This window comes from Protomyctophum parallelum (assembly GCF_964188405.1).
Source record: "Protomyctophum parallelum genome assembly, chromosome: 2".
NCBI classification, from domain to species: domain Eukaryota; kingdom Metazoa; phylum Chordata; class Actinopteri; order Myctophiformes; family Myctophidae; genus Protomyctophum; species Protomyctophum parallelum.
In genome coordinates, this window is record NC_139699.1 from 25,473,439 (window position 1) to 25,497,046 (window position 23,608).

At 42.0% G+C, this 23,608-nt stretch overlaps 1 protein-coding gene across 6 annotated transcripts in view; it reads right to left on the reverse strand.

Moving 5' to 3' along the window:
- Positions 1 to 1,241: 1,241 nt before the first annotated feature.
- Positions 1,242 to 23,608, reverse strand: part of phkb (phosphorylase kinase, beta) — a 124,706-nt gene continuing 102,339 nt past the window's right edge. For 2 of the 6 annotated variants that reach the window (XM_083759773.1, XM_083759775.1), the window contains 13 exons: positions 22,940 to 23,022; positions 20,507 to 20,597; positions 19,769 to 19,827; positions 17,566 to 17,728; positions 15,415 to 15,496; positions 15,022 to 15,079; positions 11,685 to 11,775; positions 9,464 to 9,669; positions 8,597 to 8,731; positions 7,732 to 7,861; positions 6,887 to 6,994; positions 4,269 to 4,421; positions 1,242 to 2,898 (listed from right to left, as the gene is read on the reverse strand). In XM_083759773.1, coding sequence (XP_083615899.1) covers positions 2,761 to 2,898; positions 4,269 to 4,421; positions 6,887 to 6,994; positions 7,732 to 7,861; positions 8,597 to 8,731; positions 9,464 to 9,669; positions 11,685 to 11,775; positions 15,022 to 15,079; positions 15,415 to 15,496; positions 17,566 to 17,728; positions 19,769 to 19,827; positions 20,507 to 20,597; positions 22,940 to 23,022 — 1,497 coding nt within the window. In that variant the 3' untranslated portion in view covers positions 1,242 to 2,760. Of the gene's footprint in view, positions 2,899 to 4,268; positions 4,422 to 6,886; positions 6,995 to 7,731; positions 7,862 to 8,596; positions 8,732 to 9,463; positions 9,670 to 11,684; positions 11,776 to 14,750; positions 14,842 to 15,021; positions 15,080 to 15,414; positions 15,497 to 17,565; positions 17,729 to 19,768; positions 19,828 to 20,506; positions 20,598 to 22,939; positions 23,023 to 23,608 lie in introns of all 6 variants that reach the window. The other 4 variants (XR_014568947.1, XM_083759776.1, XM_083759777.1 and 1 more) reach the window with 4 other exon arrangements.

Genomic DNA, 23,608 nt, shown 5'->3' on the forward strand with positions numbered 1-23,608 from the left:
ATGAATCGAATAATCACTGATGATAATTAGTGTTTCCAAATGGATATTCAAATAAAGCTGGATATAAAAACAGCCAGATTCAGGTGAGAGAATATGGTCAAAATGATGTTACCTGAGTGCAGAGAGAGAGAGGAGCATGGTGGCACAGCTTAGCTAAAGCCCTATATTTGAGCAGTGCATCATTCGAACCAATTCATCTTTGTAAAACATTTATTTATTCCAAGCGACAGCTCAGATCTCCCCTCAGTGGAAAAGACGGCAGCCGAGGCCGTTGTTGTGAAGTGATTTCCAAACAGAATGTGAAGCCAGAGCTCATTTATCTCATCTGCTGGCTGTGGCGCACACATATCTGCCAGTCATTTAGTCAGTGTTGCAGTACACACAGTACACAACCCCAGTGCTGAGATGCAGCGCAATATGAATGGATGTGACTGACTTGCTTAAGAGTTTTAAGGATTTGTCTTTGTTAATTATTATTGTTAATCGCAATTATTTTGGCCACAATAATCAAGACATGACATTTTTATGTCATCCCATACCTATTCAGGGCTATAGGGTGTATAATGTAATGCTGAACATTCCGTCCAGGGCTGTAAGATGAGAGTAAATACCAAGTATTATAGGCTGGAGAGGCTTTTTTAAGTATGAGCGTGGGAGTCTATCACCGTGTGTCTCAATGCCGCGCTACTCATACATCGAGTTGGCGGTGCCTGGGACCGAATCCATGACCTTGTGTGGTCCAAAATGTAGGATGTTTTTATATATGTGAACACTCCATTCAAGGCTATAGGAGATAAGCTGTAGTGGGAAGCCAAGTGGAAAATGTGGAACGTAGATTTAACTTGCATCATTGTATAGCTTTGCCACACATCTATGTATGGACATACATATTACAGCATGCATATTGTAATTAGTAGCCTACTCCATGTGAGAGTAGGCTACACACTGCCCCGTCAATAGTTATGTATAAAGCTACACATTTTGTAAGGTAAAATAACTACCACTGTGGTCGTCTACATCTGTTGTATTTGTGACCAGATTAGTGCTCCTGGTTGTATTGAAATTATCATGGATTCGTGTGCAGTACTTTTGTTGTCATATGCATCTGCCTTCTACTGTATGTGTAATTTTCATACATTACTTTCCCTTGCTGCTCTGTAGACCTTATTTTTACTCATACTTTACTCATCATCAATTTGGCATCCACTTTCATACAACTAATGGAAACTCAGCACAGTTCACACAGTTTAACTGATTACTTTATTCTTCAAAACTACAGTAGTGCATACAGTAGTTACAAATACTCAAGGTTTGTATTATGGCAAGGTTGATGGATGGATCACAGTGATTATATTCAGATAAACAAATCAAGACACATATATCATCATTTTCACTCTAGGATGACAGCAAAAACATCCCATCTCCATATTTCAACTTTTTATGTTTCTTTCCGTAAATGAATGCCTGACTGCAACATACTACAGTGTCACATAAAAGTGGCGTGTTGCCTGGCACCACGTTGTGAGCTTGTAGATCTGCCATTTTTGAAGTGTGAAGTGTGTCTGTGAGTGGTATATATATTGAACCAATGAAAAGTATTACCAGGAATAAATCCTTTGATCCATCGGAAACACAGGTTCTTTTGAATTTTCAGGAAGAAATAACCGTTCTGGACATGTTTCCACCTGACAGCAGCGAAAACATTTTCCCGCTTTTTGTGGTGAGCCCTCAGAACTGGGACTGAACAGCGCAGCGGCTCATTGTCATGCAGAGACCGCCACTCACAAACTCACATTGTTTCACATCACGTCGCAAACGGCAGCAATCAGAGAGAAAGCGGAAAACAGAAGCTATTGTCACGCAGCAACGCTCCATGCACAGAGATGACACACAGAGGACACATATACAACCACCCTGAGAGACACACACACACACACACACACACACACACACACACACACACACACACACACACACACACACACACACACACACACACACACACACACACACACACACATGAAGGCATCTTGATTTGCAATATTTTTCATGCTGATAGACCTGCATAATATTTTGCTTTTGGAACAGCCTAGAAAGAACAAGCTTAAACTGATGCATGCTGACACGTGAAAAAAAAACAACAAGCAGCATTTCTTTCTCTGGGTAATGGGTATACATGACAACACACTGATAACTAATGATCTATACACAAGCATTTCATCACCCCTGCACTAAGAGTAGTACATGAGTCAATGCAGAATGCAGATCTGCCCTAAGAGTAGCAGTAGCACAAGTTAAGTCAAGTTGCTGGTGATACAAGTCACAAGTAACATATTGTCGCTGTCGCAAACTCCTTTTTTAACCTTTTAATTATTTTTCTTTTATAAATCAGTGCTATTGAACACCCTTTACACCCGTGTGTGGGTTTCACGAATATTGAACCAATGGAAAGTATTTAAAAAGCGCTTCTGACTAAACCTCCTAATTCCATTGGATCCTCAAGCTGTCGGTCAAATCAGCTTTAACTGTCTCCAACTTGTGGAGTTGACAAAAAAAGAAGAAGAAAAACAGTTATAACAGTTGTGGGTGGTGGTGTGGTGTGAGGTCTGGGTAAATGACTAATTAGAAATGCGTCATTAGCTTATACTCTAGATCTCCTTTTCCACCGCTATTTTTAAACATGTTTTCCATTACAACATATAAAGGGGTTCTGTCTAGCTAACAGACGTAACAGACGCTAACGTGGTCTTTGCAGGGCTTCTAGCTAACAGAACATGGGTCGTCTTTGCAGGGCTTGATGTTTCCTTGCAGAAGCAGGTTCATGACAGCCTTAGTCAGGTAACTGGAGGTTCCTCTCTGGCCCACCGGCGGGGTGTTATAGAATTCCTCCATATTGTCCTGCAAGAGACACGGATACAACACGGATTACAAAAATGTCCTCTAATAAAATGGTAAATGGTAAATGGTGCATTTATATAGCGCCTTTATCCAAGGCGCTTTACAGAGATTGTGCATTACATTCACCCATTCACACACACATTCATACACTGATGGCAGCGGAAACCATGCAAGGCACCAACTAGCACATCGGGAGCAATTAGGGGTTCAGTGTCTTGCTCAAGGACACTTCGACAGTAACTCTGGGGGAGCCCGGGTTCGAACTGGCAACCTTACGGTTACCATCCAGGCACTCTACCCCTGAGCCACCGCCGCCCAATACAGTGGCCAGACTGGGAGTGGTGAAAGAAAGTAAATATTGAATAATTTTAATTTAAGTTAAATCTTAAATCTTTTGTGGGGTGTGCATCATTCACCACTCCAGTTACTCTTATTTTCCGAGAATGCCACACCGGCAACCAACCTTGTAATAAGGACAAGACGCAACAGTCTACCTTGGATGTAATTTCAAGGACCCATGCATAACTATGAGAGTGAACAAATGGAAATTGTGGCAGCAGAAATAACTTTTGATCAAGCAAGCAAAGAGAGGGCAGCGCAGCCAATTTCTTAATGGACAAGAAGGAAACATTGAAACGTAATGCAAAAAAGGTCCTAACAAAATAATACATTCTGATGATGAAATTGATGAATTTGTCTTTTTCACAAAATGGTTCCTCCATCAAAGGTTTCTCAGATTGGACTAACAGACAGCCCCAAAGGACACACACAGCCCCAAAGGACAATTGAAAGTGGTTAAAAAGAAAAACTTAATTTACAGAGTAGTTTTTATTTTATTTAAGACATTTCTTTAAAGTTTTTAATATATGCCTTTTGTTTGATTTATTTGAGCCTTTTGTTAACTATGCTGTTCTACTGTGAGGTCTGTATGTTTTTATGTTTTGGGGGACTGCAGATGGACATTTACACTTGATTATGCATTACATCATCTCTTAGTGTTGATTAATGTGCATTGTCCTGACCAAATAAACAGAATATCACTTATGTTCATGGACACATTACAGGGTCTACTCTACATTGAAGTCTCATAATGCTACGCTTCATGATTCTGTTTTCCGAAAACGCGTCCAGTGTGCAGGGACCTTTAAGGTCCTTTCAGATGGGCAGTGTGTGACGCAGACGTTGTCACCTGGATCAGCTCCAGGTCTGCTCATGAGGGGTGCGACAATGCAAGCGTAAAAAAAAGCTCAACACAATCCAGGTCTAGTCAGTCACGGGCATGTGCACCAAACGGCCGTGCAACTGCCCACTTTGCCCAATAATGTAACTTTGCCTAGTAGTGTATAAGAATATTCAAAGAACATCATCACCTCCTTTTTTACCTGCTTCTCTATGCCTTCAAAGCGACTCCGATCCTTCTGGAAGTCATTGAAGGCCTCCTTCACCAGGCCATCCAGGTCCACTTTCTCACCGAACTCCAGTTCAGGGTTTCTCTCCAGCAGAATGGATATGACCATCATCAGCTGAACAGAACAGAAGACAGTGGCGAGTTTAGCATTGGAATGGAATATCCATGGAATGGATCATGATTCAGAAGGGTTTCTATTTGATTTAACAACACAACACAGTGGAGAGATTTAGGTTCCCAGAGTAGGATCTGTGGACCTCCAGAGGTTCACAGATCCAAATAATAGAGTTACATATAGCACCAAAAAAACCCCACTTTAAACCATTGTGAATTTTGCAGGTCGGCAAAGGTTTTGCCATTTTTGGACAGTGAAAGTTGTCATGTGTGTCCAGTGTTGGGGAGTATTAAGCTACATGTAGCTGAGCTACGTAGCTGAGCTACATTTTGCTGTAGCTTGTGGTATTTTAGCTACATTCATATTTGTGTACCTCGTCAAGTAGCTCAGCTACCTTTTGGGTCATTTTTTGTAGCTTAGCTACTCAAGTTACAAGCTACAATTTTGGGCAATAACATGAAAGAAATATATTAACTTTGACCATTGGTTGCTGTGTTAATTCTTGTACTAGAACCCCCTTTGAAAAATCAAGGACTGTTCCTTTTTCTGATTGCTTTGAGGGCATATCAGCACTTGACAGCTGCCTCTAATTGGCCTCTGATTGGCCCTGGTATCACAGGGTGGGAGGGGTCTCCCAGGGGGGAGCAGGGGTCTCCTAGAGGGGAGGAGGGGTCTCCCAGAGGGGAGCAGGGGGAGGAGGGGTCTCCCAGAGGGGAGCAGGGTGGGGGGGTCTCCCAGAGGGGAGTAGGGTGAGGAGGGGTCTCCCAGAGGGGAGCAGGGTGGGGGGGTCTCCCAGAGGGGAGCAGGGTGAGGAGGGGTCTCCCAGAGGGGAGCAGGGTGGGGGGGTCTCCCAGAGGGGAGCAGGATGAGGAGGGGTCTCCCAGAGGGGAGCAGGGTGGGGGGGTCTCCCAGAGGGGAGCAGGGGGAGGAGGGGTCTCCCAGAGGGGAGCAGGGTGGGAGGGGAATCCCAGAGGGGAGCAGGGGGAGGAGGGGTTTCCCCGAGGGGAGCAGGGTGGGAGGGGTCTCCCAGAGGGGAGGAGGGGTCTCCCAGAGGGGAGGGGTCTCCCAGAGGGGAGGAGGGGTCTCCCGCATGTACATTCTCAATTTAACGCTGAAAAATAAAAAGTAGCTGAGCTACTTTGAGCTACTTTTTCCATGTAACTGTAGCTTTACAAGCTACATCTCTCCAGGGGTAGCTATGTAGCTTGATCAAGCTACTGCCATGGTGAGCTACTTGTAGCTTTACAAGCTACGCTTTCAAAGTAACTTGCCCAACACTGTGTGTGTCTGTGGGTTTTATAAATAATGTACTAATGAAAATCACCAACAAGGGCTTGTGAGTTGTGACTAAATAACTAGGCTACACTGGTTCTTCTTTCCATTTCCTGAACATTTGCGATTTTGGACATGCAAATGATTTGTATTCAAGCTGAACACACTAAAGCAGTAAGCACTCTCTTTTCTTCCAATCTTTTATGTTATGTACCAAACTAAAACAGCTCTAGTCTTTTATGTTATGTACCAAACTAAAACAGCTTTATGTTATGTACCAAACTAAAACAGTTTTATGTTATGTACCAAAACTAAAACAGCTCTAGTCAAGGTTGGAAACAAACTTGAAAGAAATAATAATACAAAAATCTGGAAATGCTGGTTTATAGTTCGAAGGGGAAGTACATAAATCCTTTTCCCCATTATCTTTTTTTATAAATACCTTGTATAAGAAGAAAATTTGAATTAGATCCATATGCTTTTCATGACATGGTCATATTTAGACAAGCTCATAGTGCGGCATTGGGTGCCGCGCTTTTGAGGGGGTACCTGGAACAACATATTTTCAGATGGTGGTCGGTGGCCAATTACATAATAGTTTCTGGGGTCCTTGACATGAAATATTGAGCACCACTGATATAGAAACATAGGTATTTCAGAAAACTGTCAGGATTTTGAAGACATTTTATACATTTCGAAGTCAGGTCTAAATGGGACCTCTTAAACCCCAGGGGGGTCCAGGGGGGAAATCCACAACATCAGAGTTGGAACCGGAGACCAATTGAGTCTCCATTGACCCGCTGAGCACTGTTCAGAGGTTTTAAGATCCCCCCCATTTCACCCACATGATTTTATTTATGTCTTAAAAGATCCAAATAGTAGATGACAACTCAGAAATCATAGAACTGCTTTCAACCTACCAGTAGCCACTGTTTTGGGCATGTGATTATAGGCAGAATCGCGGAAAGTTTAAAATATTTTCCAGTTCTGTTCAAAAATTTCACAAGATGGTGGTTGTTGCAGTTACCTGCAGTACAATACTAAAACCATACGATGTATGTTACGTAATGCAATGTCAATGGTGAAAGCTGTGTTGTTTGACACGGCGAAGGAATGTTGCATTCGGCATAAACAGACACGGATGGACTTGGTTGACAGATTTAAATGCAATGTTAGTAAACATATGTGTTTACCTCCACTATGATCTGTCTGTACTCAGGCAGCACGATGTTCTTCAGTGTGTCCTCTACCAGCAAGGAAAAGTTCATCTCATACATCGTCATGTCAGACAGAGTGGGTTGCTGCCAGAGAGAGAGAGAGAGAGAGAGAGAGAGAGAATGATCAACAACTTCTCTTCTCTCCCACTGGAGTACATCAGCACACTTGAACTTAAAGAGTTTAGCCTGGTTCACACTTGGAAAGGCACTGAGTGCCTTGCATCAGAAACAGCGATGCTCTGAGAGCTAGTAGACTGGCTATTGTGGGTGTGCAACATGATGTGTGAAGCACAGTACAGTACATGCTCCAGAAAGGGAGGTGATCTCCTTCTGTCGTGTAATTCCCATCGGGGAATCATCAGTTGATCTGGATATGTTTTCTGTGTCTTCCTCTGTGACTCCTGCCACCTGCATGTCGTCTCTCACCTCATCCATAGACCGACCTCTTCTCCTCTTGCCTGACAGCTCCATCTTCATCCTCCCCATATACCCCTCATCCTTCCTTTCCTTCTGTCCAAACAATCCCAACCTCACCTCTCTTGTTTTATCCCCAAACCTTCTAACCTGGCCTGATCCTCTGATGTAGTCATTTATGATCTTGTCCTTCCTTGTCTCTCCTAATGAGAATCGTAACATCCTCAATTCTGCCAACTAATTCAACTATTGTTTATGTATGTGTAATGTACTGCTGTACATGTATGTGTAATGTAACTGATACATCTCTATTCTTTTCTTGCTTCAGCTTGTAGAAGGGAGTACACTGCAACCCTAACAATAATGTGGTTTGCTGTGAATAATGATGGTTGATTGCAGGCAGGTACCTGTGGCAGGTGAGCTCCGGCCACCATGAACCCGTTGGGCGTCCTCTCCAGAATCTGCCAGACCCGGTCATAGAAACCCAGAGGAGTTCGGTTCAGTGAGCCGTCGATCTGACGCCTGTTCAGCCAAGACCTGTAGAAAGACCACCATAAAAAGACCACCATGAACTTAAATAGAATCTAGACCTGTAGAAAGACCACCATTACATTCTAGACCTGTAGAGGCACATTCAGACCTTCAAACAACAAAATCCAATTATTTAAATCATTTTTGTGGCTTTCGCCTTCATTTTTTATATTTTTTATGGAGGGATAGAAAGTACTCTGACAGGAAATGGGGAGAGAGATGGGGGGACGGGAGGGGGTGACATGCAGTAAAGGCCGTCGGGATCAGGAGTCGAGCCCGCGGCACACTGCCAGACTGGATTACCAGGCAAGGTGCCTGGACCGCTGAGCCACGGCCCAGGCCACTCTCCGTGGTTTTGACCAGATGGATTTCTGACTTCAACATGCCTCTCGTTTAAAATATGAACACGAGGGATTATCGAGTGACTTTGTCGTAATCATAGCGAGGTAAGCAAGCAACAAAGTAGGAGATTAATTACAAATAAAGAAAATAAATATCTGCCCTACAACAATGATATACATTTCCCCATGTGTATTGATATAGTACGTGTAGGTGGGTATGTTCACCATCATCATCTGACTACACCAGACTGGGTGATCTGATCGAGAGACAACTCTGTGGACAATTACACTGCGTGACAATTACACTATGCATGTGCGTGTACTGTATTAGACATGTTCTTGACATCCTCACAAGTGTAGAAATACAAATGTGTGAGTGTGTTGTGTGTGTTTAGAGGACCTGCCGGTGTGCTGCGGCTGCAGCACGTCCAACAGCAGCTGTTTGACATCACTGGGAGACAGCTGGTAGATGTCCTGAGGAGACATGTCCCCCGCACGGATCTTCAGCTCATGTTTCATGGCCTGGACAATCCACCTGAGAGCGCACGCATGAGAACACACACACACACACACACACACACACACACACACACACACACACACACGCACGCACGCACGCACGCACACACACACACACACACACACACACACACACACACACACACACACACACACACACACACACACACACACACACACACACACACACACACACACACACACACACACACACACACACACACACACACACACACACACACAATGACCTTCACCCCCTTCATGAAATATTATTTATTTTCCCTAAATCTAATCTATGGTGTACATTGTAGAGTGGAAACCTTGTATGTCCTAAACAGTTTTTTCACTATTATTAAAAATTATAATAACAATACAATTGTGAAAATAGCAGATCAACAAGCTCACAGCGTGTTACGACGTGAAGATCTGCTATTTAGATATGTTATTTACAATTGAAAGGAAAAAAGAAACGTGTAAACAGAGCTGTGTTACACTGCAGATAGAAATAAAAGCTTTAGAAAGCGTAAGATTATCTTACAAAACCGTACATTTGCTGTTAGAAATCGTTCCATAGTACACACAGGAAAGGTTAGCTTGGGATATATTTTTGAAACAAATGGCAGACACAGTCCAATGTTTTGCATTCGCTTGGTATAAAACCCTTGGGACAAATAGTGGCTAATCAAACGAACTTCAAGCTAACGTCAAACCAGTTCAAATGTCTCTCTCTCCGTCTCTGTCTCCTTACCCGACTCGTATCTTCAGCATGCCGCGGAACAGCTCAGGGTTGTTGGAGATGATCCAGCCAATGTGGATGACCAGCTCCTGCTGCAGCACCGCCTCCCTCTCCCCTCCCTTAGGAGAGCACTTAGTGTAGATGATGCCCTTAATCACACCTGGAGACAACGGGTTGGAGATCACCTCCTCCTCGTGGCCAAACAGGCCCAGGGTCACCTGACCGCCATGTGCGCGCACGCACACGCACAGAGGAGAAAATGTACACCAGAGCGAGGTCGAATTAGAGGCCTGCTCCTTTGTTTTGAGTGTGTCCATGCAATGAAATTCAAATAAGGGGGAAATTCACATAAGGGAACCTGGTCATGCAGGCATCCCCTATTTCTAAGAAGAATAAAGGACGGCCAGAACAAGATTAAATGCCACTGTACAGTATGTACATTTTTTATATATTATATTAGTTTCCAAATAAGGGATGGTTCCTTATTTCAAGGCACGGTTGGCAACCCTATCATACTCACCAAAAGGTGATAACCTTATCACCTAAAACGTATAACGAGTCGAGACCGTCATACTCGTGGTCATTAAGCATTGACCCCGCCTCCCTCTGGTTCAGATGCTCAACCCCCGTGCCTGCAAAACCAAGGCGACCGCCCACCCAACTTCTAGATTAATCAGTGAATGGGGTGATAGCCCAGATTGAAAGGCAAGATGTTGGTCAGTAAAAACAGAGATGTGTCAAGGTGAGCGGTGGGTTGCTACTCACCGCGGTGAGTGACATAATGTTGTAGTTTTCTAACTTTAGAAAACTGCAGTGAGTTGCTTATCACCTAAAACTGGAGTACAAATGTGCCTTAACAGTATGTGCATGCATTTATGCTATTACGTGGAGTGCAATACTGGAGTCCAATTTCAAGTCCCTTTGTTCTGTTGCTCTCTTACATGGGGTCATGTGAGAATATGGCTTCAAACAATTACACTTGGGCCATCTTCCTGACAAGAGGACATCCTTATCTCCTAATCTAAGTGAAACCCTGGCTCTGTGATGTTCAAATATGTCTCTTTGAAGTCTCAGGTAAGCTATTCATCTTTGCACTGCAGCAGCAGACTTGCAGAAACCTAACGGTAGCTCGAATGATCCAAGTGAAAAAAAGGAAAAAACTGAAAAGAAAAGAAAATCTTCTTGAATTTATAATAACGAGAAATAAAGCACAATCACCAGTAAAAGTTGCTGTTCCATATACCAGTTCAAAGAGTGTCCCATATGATATATCTCCCTCCTGAGCTGCTATTGTACGCAAAGATAAGACGCCCGCCTTGAATTACAAATCAGGTCTTCCCGATCTTGTTCACAAGAAGAACAAATTTCCCCCCGGTACACATAATCTATATGCAGACTCACAGCTGGAGCTGCTTCAGTGAAATCAATCGCCTAATATTCTTTAGCAGGAGCAAAACATTCAGTCAAGATAACCGGTGCTCTCGAGAAGCTAATCTTGTGAACAACACTTGACACAGTTGACAGTAATGAAAATGTAGCCAGCACCGTATACTGTATGTTACGACGAGAACAGACAAATGATTGGTTTGGAAGCACTTTAAGTTGTTACTTGTTGAGCATGTCTCGATGTTGTAAACGGATATAAAATCTGTAATACAAAGGCCTCAATGCTTAATGGGAGGGAGTGGGGTGTCACACTGACAGACTTGTTCAATGAAAATAGTTACTGTGGATGCAAACACAATAGAAGTTAGCTGTGATGACACAGTAACACATGCAGCTGTCTCATGCTGAAGCACTCAAGGGCCGACACGAGGAGCTTGGAAATCATATTCACATTGTTTGTAATGATTATTATTTTGCTAATCACTAGGATTACCTTGAAATATGGAACCGTATTTGAAAATAATTATGAAAATAATATACGTGTCCCTTATTGAACTCATAAGGGACACACTTTGTTCCTCATTTTTGAGGAATCAATCAAACATTTTAGCCGGTGACCCAAAACAGAAATTCTATGTCTCCCCGCGACACAAACTAGTGAAAAAAGAAGATCTACAAGCTCACAACGTGTCGCTTCGCACCACGTTATGAGCTGGTAGACTGGGTGTCCCAGGCAGTTGGTAATCAGATTAATTGGTGAACATTAAAATCACGTACTAACATAACAAATTTGCTTAGATATATCATTTGGTAATATGGTTGCTCTCTGTCTGTGTGGCACACTTACCTGTTTGCCATGCACTAACACACTAGTAATACTGGGAGCAAGGCTGTCCACTAGCTTAGCCAAAAGACTGGCAGCCAGACGGACAACAGACCTGCTGGGTGGAAACACAACAAGCACATCCTCCATTACAACACACTGCTTCAAGTTTAGCTTTATTAACAGGCTGGGGGTGGATGTGATGCCATTCAGAGTGAATGAACCAATGTTCCAAATTCACTAATAATAAATTGAGGAACTATGTCTGTACCTATTATATGTGGCAGTCTTAAAATCAAAGCATGGTAAGTAACCTCTTAAGGGGGCTACATATTATGCTTCCCGTCCAAATCAGTTTGGATAGGCTAGGTTAAAATGACATAAGATGCCACATCTCAAGCGGTTTCAAGGGATGAAGTCCATAAAACATTGGAGAAAAAGGAAAATCATGAACATAGTCAGGGGGGGATTAATAAAATCTGGGAATAAATTCCTTAAATGTTTTTTTATGTGTTTGTAAAGGTGTCTATAGTAACACATCTCACAAAGTGACATCTGCTGAAAGTTGGGGTACCATTAATGGTACCCTCAAGTTACTCAAGTGGTGAAGACATTTATTGGTGGTAAGGAATTAATTCCCAGATTGAACATTGTTCTGACAATATTCCCTGACAGTTTCACAGGTGTCATTGCCAGTCAACTACCAGACTGCATTTAAAAAGCTGAAACATGGAGCTGCAGATGTTCACTGTCAAACAGCCATTTGAACGCTGTGGAAAACCTGAGACACTGAATGCTAAAATGTGACTGTAAAAAAGACCCAATACATTATCTTTTCCGGCTTCCCTCCCCTGAACACGGGTCATTGTGCTCGACAAAGCCAGATGCACCATGGTGGATTCAAAGCCTCAGACTCTGACGTGAAAGGAGCACTTCACCCATTTCCAACCCATCTTCATATAATTGGTCTTCACTCTTCACTAATGCTCATCATAAGAATATGGTACAGTGTGACTGTAGGCATTCACCGCCCCTTGCCTGCAGGGATTTGGTCATGATGAAAGCAACAGACTGTGGTTATAGCAGTACTGTAGCCTATGTCACATGTTAGCACTCACATCCACAAGCAATGAACACGAGAGAACTGAATCAATGGAAATCGTTGATACAAACCAAAAAAAATGTTGATAAAAACAAGTTCACGTGCACACATAGCCTATGTGTTGCCGGAGCGCATGACCATGCAATAACTCGATGATTGAACCTGCAGAAATATAATGGATATACCTTTGCGTGTGATGAATAGAAATCCCACAACGTAATGTTGTGCTGCTGTGCTATGGGGTGCTTTGTTGGGGAACCTATTTCAAGCTCCAGTTCCTAGCTGGTGTTAAGTAAATGAGAAACCAAATTGGATTGAGTATCGACGCCCCATTCAGAGCCATGAATGGGGCCCCCAGGCGTTTTTTTCCCCCTCACTATAATCAAGTTATTCTGTGTCAAAGTCCCATTAATTACACGAAACAGGCATGACAACAAAACCGTTGAGCTGTCAAGACACAGTCAGCTGTGTCTGACACAAAATCAAACCAAACCATGGACAACTAAACACTGACCACCACCAAAGCAAGGATGAGAAACTAGAATCTGTCACCCATTGGCACCCATCCCTGCGTTGATGGCACAGTAGAGAAGATGCCTCCAGAGTAGATGTTATTGTAAGGAAAGCCAACACAAAACAAAACACAGAACCAACGCATTATATCCAGCGTGTACTGCTACCTTAACCTGGCCAGCCAAGCTCAAGTAACTGGCCTTTTAAACAACTGTTACGACATAAGATCTCTGCTAGTTCAATTCAAAGCCGCACCACTGCTTTTTGGTGGCCGTGGAGGCTATGGGTGCAAACAATGCTATCTTATTTTGTTATCATTTGTTTTACTAATTTATACACCCTCTACTGGTTACATTCCAACCTGAGATTCTGAGAATAATCTTAATTTCTCACATGATATTATATTATATTATATATATTATACAGCTATTGCTGCTGTCGGGTAGAAACCTTGTATGTCCAAAACAGTTACTTTTCAGGAAATGGATCAGACATTTTCTGAAATGGTAGCAGATCTACAAGCAGATATGCAGAATGATAGCAGATCTACAAGCTCACAATGTGTCTCAGGGCGACACATTGTCAGCTTATGAATCTTATGTTTCCACTACTTTTGTGATGAAGCGGGCGTTAAATGACGAAAAAGCATACAAGGATTGACGATTTTGAGATACAAGGTTTCCGCCTGACAGCGCCGATATTTGAAACCACATTCTCAATGGCATATTAATCACATCAACTGTGATTGCAGTTCATAATTGATCCATAAAGAGCTTGACATTTAATATTAGATAGACAATTTGAAAATTACCTTGAAGCTATCTGGTAAGGTCTCTGGTAGACGTGTGAGAGTAGATAGATGTGACACCAGCTACTGTATGCAACACTGGCTAGTTATATATTTATTTCATGTCCAGTTAAAAATGAATAATGTATTGTAACTGCACAAAGATAATTAGAATCAATAACGGGTTGATTCAACTCAAAGCTAAGTGCCATCACTACCTTAAACAAAAACCTTTTTGTTAAATATCAATCAAGAGCTTAAATTTTATAGTGTTCCAGTTCCAATTTTGTCTGATGATTTATTTGTTCAATCAATACCAATTTGCAATTTCACTTCTTTATCCTGCATGAGTTCTTTATCCTGCATGAGTTCTCTGATTGGATCAAATTGGTATCCTGATGGGGGAGGCCCCCTACTAAAATACCGTACTGCAACTTTAACAGGCAATTGTAATCAATAGAATATATACTGTGTGTATGTGTGTGTGTGAGTGTGTGTATATATATATATAGTTTTTATTAAATATTCTATTCTATAATGTATTTCTCTTTGAGGTAGGAACGCTACCAGCAGAGGGGTGGCTCTGGGTCACTTTTAGCTCAAACAGCTAGTGGTAGTATAAGGTAGGTAGCTAACTGGCTAACATCAGCATGCAAAGGCATCCATCCCTGCATCATCCCTTCATTACCTGCTTGCCATGCACCAGCATTGTGGTGATGTGCGGGGCTATAGAGCCTGCAAACTTCTCGATAATGGCCGCTGCGTGGCGCACAGCCAGCCTAAGTGCAGCCAGTTTGGACGAGGGTGTCATTTTTTTAAAATAATATCCAGAATGTCAACATGAATGACATTGTGTAAAGAAAAAAACAGAATGGACAAACAGGACAAAGCAATAACGTTAATACTCAGAGGCTATAAAACATCATGTTTGTTTTTGGAGGTTTTAGTGTGTGTCTGACCAGAGCTTCCTGCTCCCTGCTCTTCTGTAGATCCTCTCCAGCTCATCCATCAGATTCTCTGAAAACAAAAGACAACATGTTACCTATGAATGAAACACATTCAATTACTAGACAACTTTAAAATATACATATAGGTATATTCAACCAATTAAAACCAGGGAAAAATCTATTAGCTTTAAAAAAATGTGACCTTAACCTTTCACCCTTTCAACCCAAACTTGAATCATCTCTCCTACTGACCAGTACTTAAAGTTTCACCGAAACCTGCCCATCCATTTACATCGTAAAAGCCACTAACTCTGTGTCTGTGTCTGTGTGTGTGTGTGTGTGTGTGTGTGTGTGTGTGTGTGTGTGTGTGTGTGTGTGTGTGTGCGCGTGCGCGCAATGTTGTACCATCTCTCTTAAGGTAGTCCGGTCCTTCCCTCCGGAGGATGATGGCAGCCAGCTGAGCCTGACTGGCTAAACAGTCACTGTCCTGTGTGTGTGAGAGAGGGTGAGAGAGAGAGGGCGAGAGAGAGCGAGAGAGGGCGAGAGAGGGCGAGAGAGAGAGGGCGAGAGAGGGCGAGAGAGAGAGGGCGAGAGAGAGCGAGAGAGAGAGAGAGACACACACACAGACAGACAGACAGACAGACAGACAGACAGACAGACACACAGACACACACACACACACACACACACACACACACACACACACACACACACACACACACACACACACACACACACACACACACACACACACACACACACACACACACAGTTGAGTACACTGCTTTGTACACTAGTAGAGCCACATTTAGAAAACATAGCAGATCTACAAGGAAATGGCGGCACTGACGAAAAGACAGGAGGCGGAGATTGTGGTGGCAGAATTGAGGATGTTACGATTCTCATTATATTAGGAGTGAAAAGGAAGGACATGATCAGAATAGAGGATCAGCCCAGGTTTAGACTCGGAGTCCGCAGGCGTTTCGTTTTCTATACCGGGGAGGGGAGGGGAGGAGGGGGACGGAGGCTCAGATTGGTGAACCAATATGATCCAACGCTGTGCTCCCAGCGGCACCCGCCCCCCAGAATCACGCTGGCTGGGCCAGGCTAGCCCAGGTTAGAAGGTCTGGGGATAAAACAAGAGACCTGGGGGGACAGGGCCTTCTATGTTTCGGCCCCCAAACTCTGGAATGAACTCCCTAACCATCTCAGAGTTGCTCCCGCTCTCCTCTCTTTCAAAACCTCACTCATAGGGATGGGGTGAGGGAGAAAAAAAAATGGTATGTTCAAACTGTACTAAATTGTTGAAACCTATTACCAATAAACATATATATAAAAAAAAAAAAAAACCTCACTCAAAACCCACCTCTTCAGGATAGCTTTCCCCAGCTGAGCTGAGGTCTGGTTAGGATGTCCCCCCGTTCCCTCGTTTATCCTTTTATTTTTTTAACCCTGTACTGTTGTTGTATCTGTTATGTTTTGCTTTGTTTTTTTTCTTAATAAAGTCTGTTCCTAGTGTTCCTATGTAAAGCGCTTTGGGTATTTAGAAAAGCTCTATATAAATTTGAGTTATTATTAGGCTTGTCACAATTATTACATAATCGAAACAAATAATAAAAAAAGTTAATCGCAATTATTTGTGTGACAATTAATCGTCGCTTAAATTTGTAATGGTGACAGGCCTATACATGGGGAGAAGGATCCTCTTGCCTGCCAGGCAAGAGGAGAAGAGGAAGGCCAAAGAGGAGGTTTATGGATGAGGTGAGAGACGACATGTAGGTGGCTGGAGTCACAGAGGAAGACGCAGAAAACAGAACCCGATAAACTGATGATCCGCTGTGCGGGGAACCCCGATGGGAATTAGAACGAAAGAAGAAGGTCAGCTAGCGTGACGACAGAGCTCACCCTCCCCTGCCGGTTCTCCACCCGCAAACACAGCCAATTGTGTTTGTTGGAATGGCCAGCCAAGCCTGAGGCACCGGGGAGGATTCAAACCCCAATTCCCACCACAATGCTGGGCAGGTTCTCCGTCTGCCCCTGTGCCACCCGGACAGACACCCTTAGGGAGATATTTGAATGGAGCTTCAGCAACGGTTTCTTCCCCCTCAATATCGCAGCCAGCTTTCCAGACCCAGTGCCTCCCCCTCCTGCTTTTTCTCACCTTGAGCTAAAAATGATTACTATTCTTGTTCTGAAACAAAAGGCCTTGCTTTTCATTTGAGGTGAGACAGAAATACCTTGATTTTCAGACTATATTAATAATAAGCTGCAGTTCCGAAACTGTTGAATCAATCATGTGATACATAACTTCAAATCAACAAGATTATAATGTGTTTTTGAAAGTATAAACTGTTAAAACCAGGAAAGACAATACCTACCCCAATCATTTTTAATCTAGCAATAAAGAAGAAAGGCACAATATAAATAAATATAAGCTATTAATATTATTTTATTATTATGCACAATATAATTATGTATACATACAATAATACAATATTCTGATGATGTATAGTCTATCAATACAATATGGACATGTTGTCCCAGCCCTCTACTCACATGGAACTTTTGCATGATCTCGTGCGTGGGCTTGTTGATCCACTCTTCCAGGTTGATCTCAGGCTGCTGCTCCAGGTCTGATGCGTTGGGCGTGCTGGTCTGACGCTTCACCTTGGAGTGTTTGGGCAGCTCCAGCTCCTCGAAGCTCTTAAACTCTGGGATCCTACACACAGTGACAAAGATCTTAAACTCTGGGATCCGACACACAGTCACAAAGATCTTCAACTCTGGGATCCTACACACAGTACCAAAGATCTTAAACTCTGGGATCCGACACACAGTCACAAAGATCTTCAACTCTGGGATCCTACACACAGTGACAAAGATCTTAAACTCTGGGATCCTACACACAGTCACAAAGATCTTAAACTCTGGGATCCCACACAGTCACAAAGATCTTCAACTCTGGGATCCTACACACAGTCACAAAGATCTTCAACTCTGGGATCCTACACACAGTGACAAAGATCTTAAACTCTGGGATCCTACACACAGTGACAAATATCTTAAACTCTGGGATCCTACACACAGTGACAAAGATCTTAAACTCTGGGATCCTACACACAGTGACAAAGATCTTAAACTCTGGGATCCGACACACAGTGACAAAGATCTTACACTCTGGGATCCGACACACAGTGACAAAGATCTTTAACTCTGGGATGCTACACACAGTGACAAAGATCTTAAACTCTGGGATTCGACACACAGTGACAAAGATCTTAAACTCTGGGATCCTACACACAGTGACAAAGATCTTAAACTCTGGGATCCTACACACAGTGACAAAGATCTTCAACTCTGGGATCCGACACACAGTGACAAAGATCTTAAACTCTGGGATCCTACACACAGTGACAAAGATCTTAAACTCTGGGATCCTACACACAGTACCAAAGATCTTAAACTCTGGGATCCGACACACAGTGACAAAGATCTTAAACTCTGGGATCCTACACACAGTGACAAAGATCTTCAACTCTGGGATCCTACACACAGTGACAAAGATCTTAAACTCTGGGATCCTACACACAGTGACAAAGATCTTCAACTCTGGGATCCGACACACAGTCACAAAGATCTTAAACTCTGGGATCCTACACACAGTGACAAAGATCTTCAACTCTGGGATCCGACACACAGTCACAAAGATCTTCAACTCTGGGATCCGACACACAGTCACAAAGATCTTCAACTCTGGGATCCGACATAGCGCGTCACTAATTGCCGTGTCATTTGCTTGTAGATCTGCTATTTTTTTTAATCGTAAAAATGTGCTTTGAATATATATTTTCAACAGAAACAACAGCCGGACATGCGGTCAAACATGCGCTGCTCCCGTGCATGCGGTTAGGGTTTGAGGTAGGTTGTTGGTAGTCCGACAACCAATAGCCCGACATGCCAATGTACTAAGGTCCACACACACACACACACACACACACACACACACACACACACACACACACACACACACACACACACACACACACACACACACACACACACACACACACACACACACACACACACACCACACACACACACACACACACACACACACACACACACACACACACACACACACCTAGGGACATGAGGCCACCTGGACAACTCGGGACAGAACAAATTATATATAAATATAATGTACTGTATTTGTTGTTTTCTCTTCTGTAATATATGTTTTTGCTTTGATCAACACTGTTAATAACAAATTGACTAAACGTTTGACAAGTTAATGGAAGAGGTCTAAAGTTATTATAACTGATGACTTTCTCACATCTGAAACAAACAAATTGATTTTGGAATTGATTTTGGGATGAAACATGAATCATCCTGAAATAGAAAGCAGTTGCTGTCATGACTTTTTCAGGAAATGGATAAATGAACAGTGTTCCAATGGAACAAAAGTACTTATTGTTTAGTCACTCACAATCTATAGAAATAGGTGGGTTCTATAAAACCCACACATGCACTTGCACTTTAAACATTTCAAAAAATATCAAAACAGCAGATCTACAAGCTCACAGTCACAACGCATCGCAATGTGATCGTTATGTTTGTGTGACACGTTTTATGTTTGTGTGACACTGTATGACAAGGTAGGGCATTCAATTACGGGGGAAAAAACAAACAAAAACAATATTAAATATGAACAATATGAAATATGGAGATATGGAGTTGAAATACAGGAAGTAGATCTTACTCTGCCTCGTTGACACGCAGGAAGTCCAACTGCTCCACAACAGCTCCCGATATCAGTGTCTGAGAAAGTTTGTCGGAAAGACCACAAGTTCACAGAAGCAATCAACAATAAAAAAACAAATAATTAAACTTAAACTTTTAGACTTAAAGACTTAAGTTCACACATAAAAAAAAAGAAAGAGAAATCTGTTTATTTCACAAAATAATTCATGGTTCATTAAATTAAATTAAATTAAAAATTCATTAAATTACCGAAGTTGGGAGTAACTACAGAGTAAAGCCATGGAATAATCTGAACCACTAGTCATTATTTGAAGATGGGGAGCCAGGGGGAGTTAAGAATTCTGAATCTCACAAAAAAAAGGAAAGGAAAGTGGCAGTTGGGTACAATCAGGGGGGAATCAAGGCCAGTGTGGCCTCAGGTCAACTAATCTTCTGAGGGGCAGAATGCCAAACAGGGGGGGGGGGGGGGGGTGATAGCGGCCATGACCTTTTTTTTTTACGCTGGCCCTGTGCTTGGACAGCTTTTTTCAGTCTACAACAAATGTTTTTGCCAAAAATAGCAGATCTGCAAGCTTATAAGGTGTCACAATTGTGAGCTTGCGACTGCGTAGATCTGCATATTTTGGCTAATGTACCACCAGCGTATGAATGTTGGGGTGCAAGTTATTAACACAAGTAGCATATCAGACACACAAAAAAGTGAATTTTGGCCCAACAGCAGGAAGGTGACACTGACCTGGAGTCTGTCCACATGAACCTTAACTCCTCCGATGTTACCCTTCTTGAATGACGCCAACATGTCCAGCACCGGGTTGAAACGGCTCCCCCTGGTGAGAAAAAAACAAAAAACAAACAAAGTTGAAATATGGAGTTACACCCAAAGTTTACTTTTATAAAACTCACACTTATTAATGGAAATGATGTGACCGAGTACAGTGGTTTGAGACACAAGGGGGCCATGGTCACTTTTCAGTTTTTTACATATTATGAAACTACATAAGGTAAGCTTTCATCTGATGTATTGTTGATTGAAATTTGAAAAAAAATAAGAAGATAGGACCATCTGAAACTTGTTGAACCGGAAAAGTAGAGAAGTTAACAATAATGATGTGTTTAATAGTGTGTCATAGGAAAAGAGAAGGGAACCCGCACACTCATATGCTCCAAAAGATAACTTTATTGATGACGTTTGGAGCCAAGGCTCTTCATCTGGTAAAAACTGATAGTGTGTCATAGAAACACACGGCAACTAATCTGGACGGCTGAGTTGCGTGTAACTGGAGAACAAAGATAGCTACGGCCAATCGAAATGACTCTATGTAAATACGTGCAGGAATGTTCACACCCCCAAAATACACAAATAATCTTTAAATACAGAGACATTTTTGCATTGTAATTACAACAACTTAATGACACTAAAACAACTTTCTGATGGAATACATTCTTTAACATTCCAACTGTGTTAATGTGGCTAAAAACGAAAACCACAACAAAAATTGTGGAGTTTCATTAGAGCCGACTTGTGAATGAAAATACTGGAAGGGGTCACATATCTCTAACTTCGCCACTCATTATTATAACTGACAGTTGCACCATTAGGTAACCAACGTTGACTTTCAGAAAATAGTATTGTTGGGTCACTGCCAACATTTAATAAGTAAAGAAGAGACTGAGAACAGTCTACTGCAGCGATATAATGTGCCATTGATATTTTAAATAATAATTATATAAAGTGGTCAGATGAGTGGGTGCTCAGAACATTTTACAGTTTATTTTAATGATCAATTATCAATAAATCAATTGTATTCCAGCTTTGATCAATAGCACTAACATAGCCTAGTATAACTTTAAGTTCCTATTTATTAGTATCACGGTGTTGTGGGTTTCAAGAAACAAATACCATGACATCAACAATTGTTCACATTTGTTTTTTTTTATATTAACATTACACTAATTTTACATTATCATGGTGGGGCGGGTGTTCTTCTGTAACTAAAGACTATGATGGAGAGTTGGGCTTGTGTGTGCTGTCACTTTACATACATGTCATCATCCCGATCAATACTCATATCTAATGATCTGCTTTCTACGAGAGCCCACTGGGCTCATTTCATTATCTGCACTGTGGCCGTGTGAAGGGCTGTAACATTACACACTTAACACAGCTCTGTGGACAATGGGTCAATGCTGCTGTGATGCAGCCATGCTAGAGTGATACAAATGGGAACCATTATCAACCAATCAACCAGCAGCCAATACTAGTAGTCTTTAATATGTCTGCTATATAACTACGGATAGAGGCAGGAGTGGTGGAATGTAACTAAGTATATGCACTCAAGTGCTGTACTTAAGTGCAATCTTGAGGTATTTTTTGTATTTTTTTTTCTTTTTTTACTTTGAATATTTCCAATTTTCAATACTTACCACGTACTACTACTCAACTACATCTCAGAGGCAAATATTGTACATTTTACTCCATTACAATTATTTTGCAGATTAAAATTATAATATTACAAAACAACATGTTTTGCAAATATAATAATTTAGTAATACAATCATTTTAATCTGCAAAACTAAAGTTTTCAAATAATTGTAATGGAGTAAAACCGGACCGCGTCCGTGAAAATACGCTTGCGTGATCGCCCCTCAACTTCTCCGCACGTCCAAAATAAACGCACGCCCCTCATTGAAAATTAATTACTAGGCGCATCATCTGAAAAGGCCTTTAGCCCTATTTTATACGGTCACACATTGTGAGCTTGTAGATCTGCTATTTTCAAAGGATTTTCAAAGTAGACAGAGAGAGAGAATCTATCCTTGTTTTATATTATGTTTTTGTGCTCATACAGTACATAATGTCCATGCATACGTATTCTGTTGTTGTTATTGTTGCTTGTGTTTGTTTTTTCTGTTTAAAAATCCAAAAAAAGTACTGATCATGGAAAAAAGAAAGAGAGAGAGAAGCTATAAAAAGAGAAGTTGCATTGCAGATGGTTATCAGTGTAAAATACAGACGGTGAGGTCACAGGATGAAATATCACAGGTACAGTACAGAGACATTAGAGAAGCAGTGTAAAATACAGACGGTGAGGTCACAGGATGAATATCACAGGTACAGTACAGGTACAGTAGAGAAGCAGAGAAAACAAAGGGGTACAGTATATCTCACTTGATGTTATCCTCCCTGATGAGCACCAGGAACAGAGGGCGTCCCTGCATCTTCCAACACTGCTTGATGAACTGCAGGGCGTTCTGCAAACAAAACAACAAGCTACACCAACACTGCTTGATGAACTGCAGGGCATTCTGCAGACAAAACTGCATGCTACACCAGTGGCTTTCAACCAGCGGTCTACTCTGGGGAGTCGGGACCACCAGTGGTCCATGAGGAGGTTCCAGGTGGTCCCCAGCAAAATGATGGAGAGTTGGTATAACCAAATGGACCCTTATTGATCTTTAACTCTTGAGAGAGTAAACTGAAACCATTGATAAACATCTGCATTGCTTAATTTACAAGAAAACTACACAATTAGAGAATGTAGAATAATTGTTATTTTGATCGTTTCTCCTATGGTATCAATACAGCATGGACAAAATCTTATCCAACGACAACAAAATATTCTTTCTTTGTTTTGGGTCAGAGAGGCTAAATCTCAAGGTCCGTGGCTGAAATGCCGAAAAAATAATGGACAAAGTATTGACCCATGGAGGACCCTGGTCAACAAAGTATACATATACTGTAGGGTTTAATTGGTTTAAGGCCCCCTGTGAAGTATGTTCAATGATTTTCTGAGAGACGGCGAAATCCCTCAGCGACTATCGACCAGACTTTCTTTTT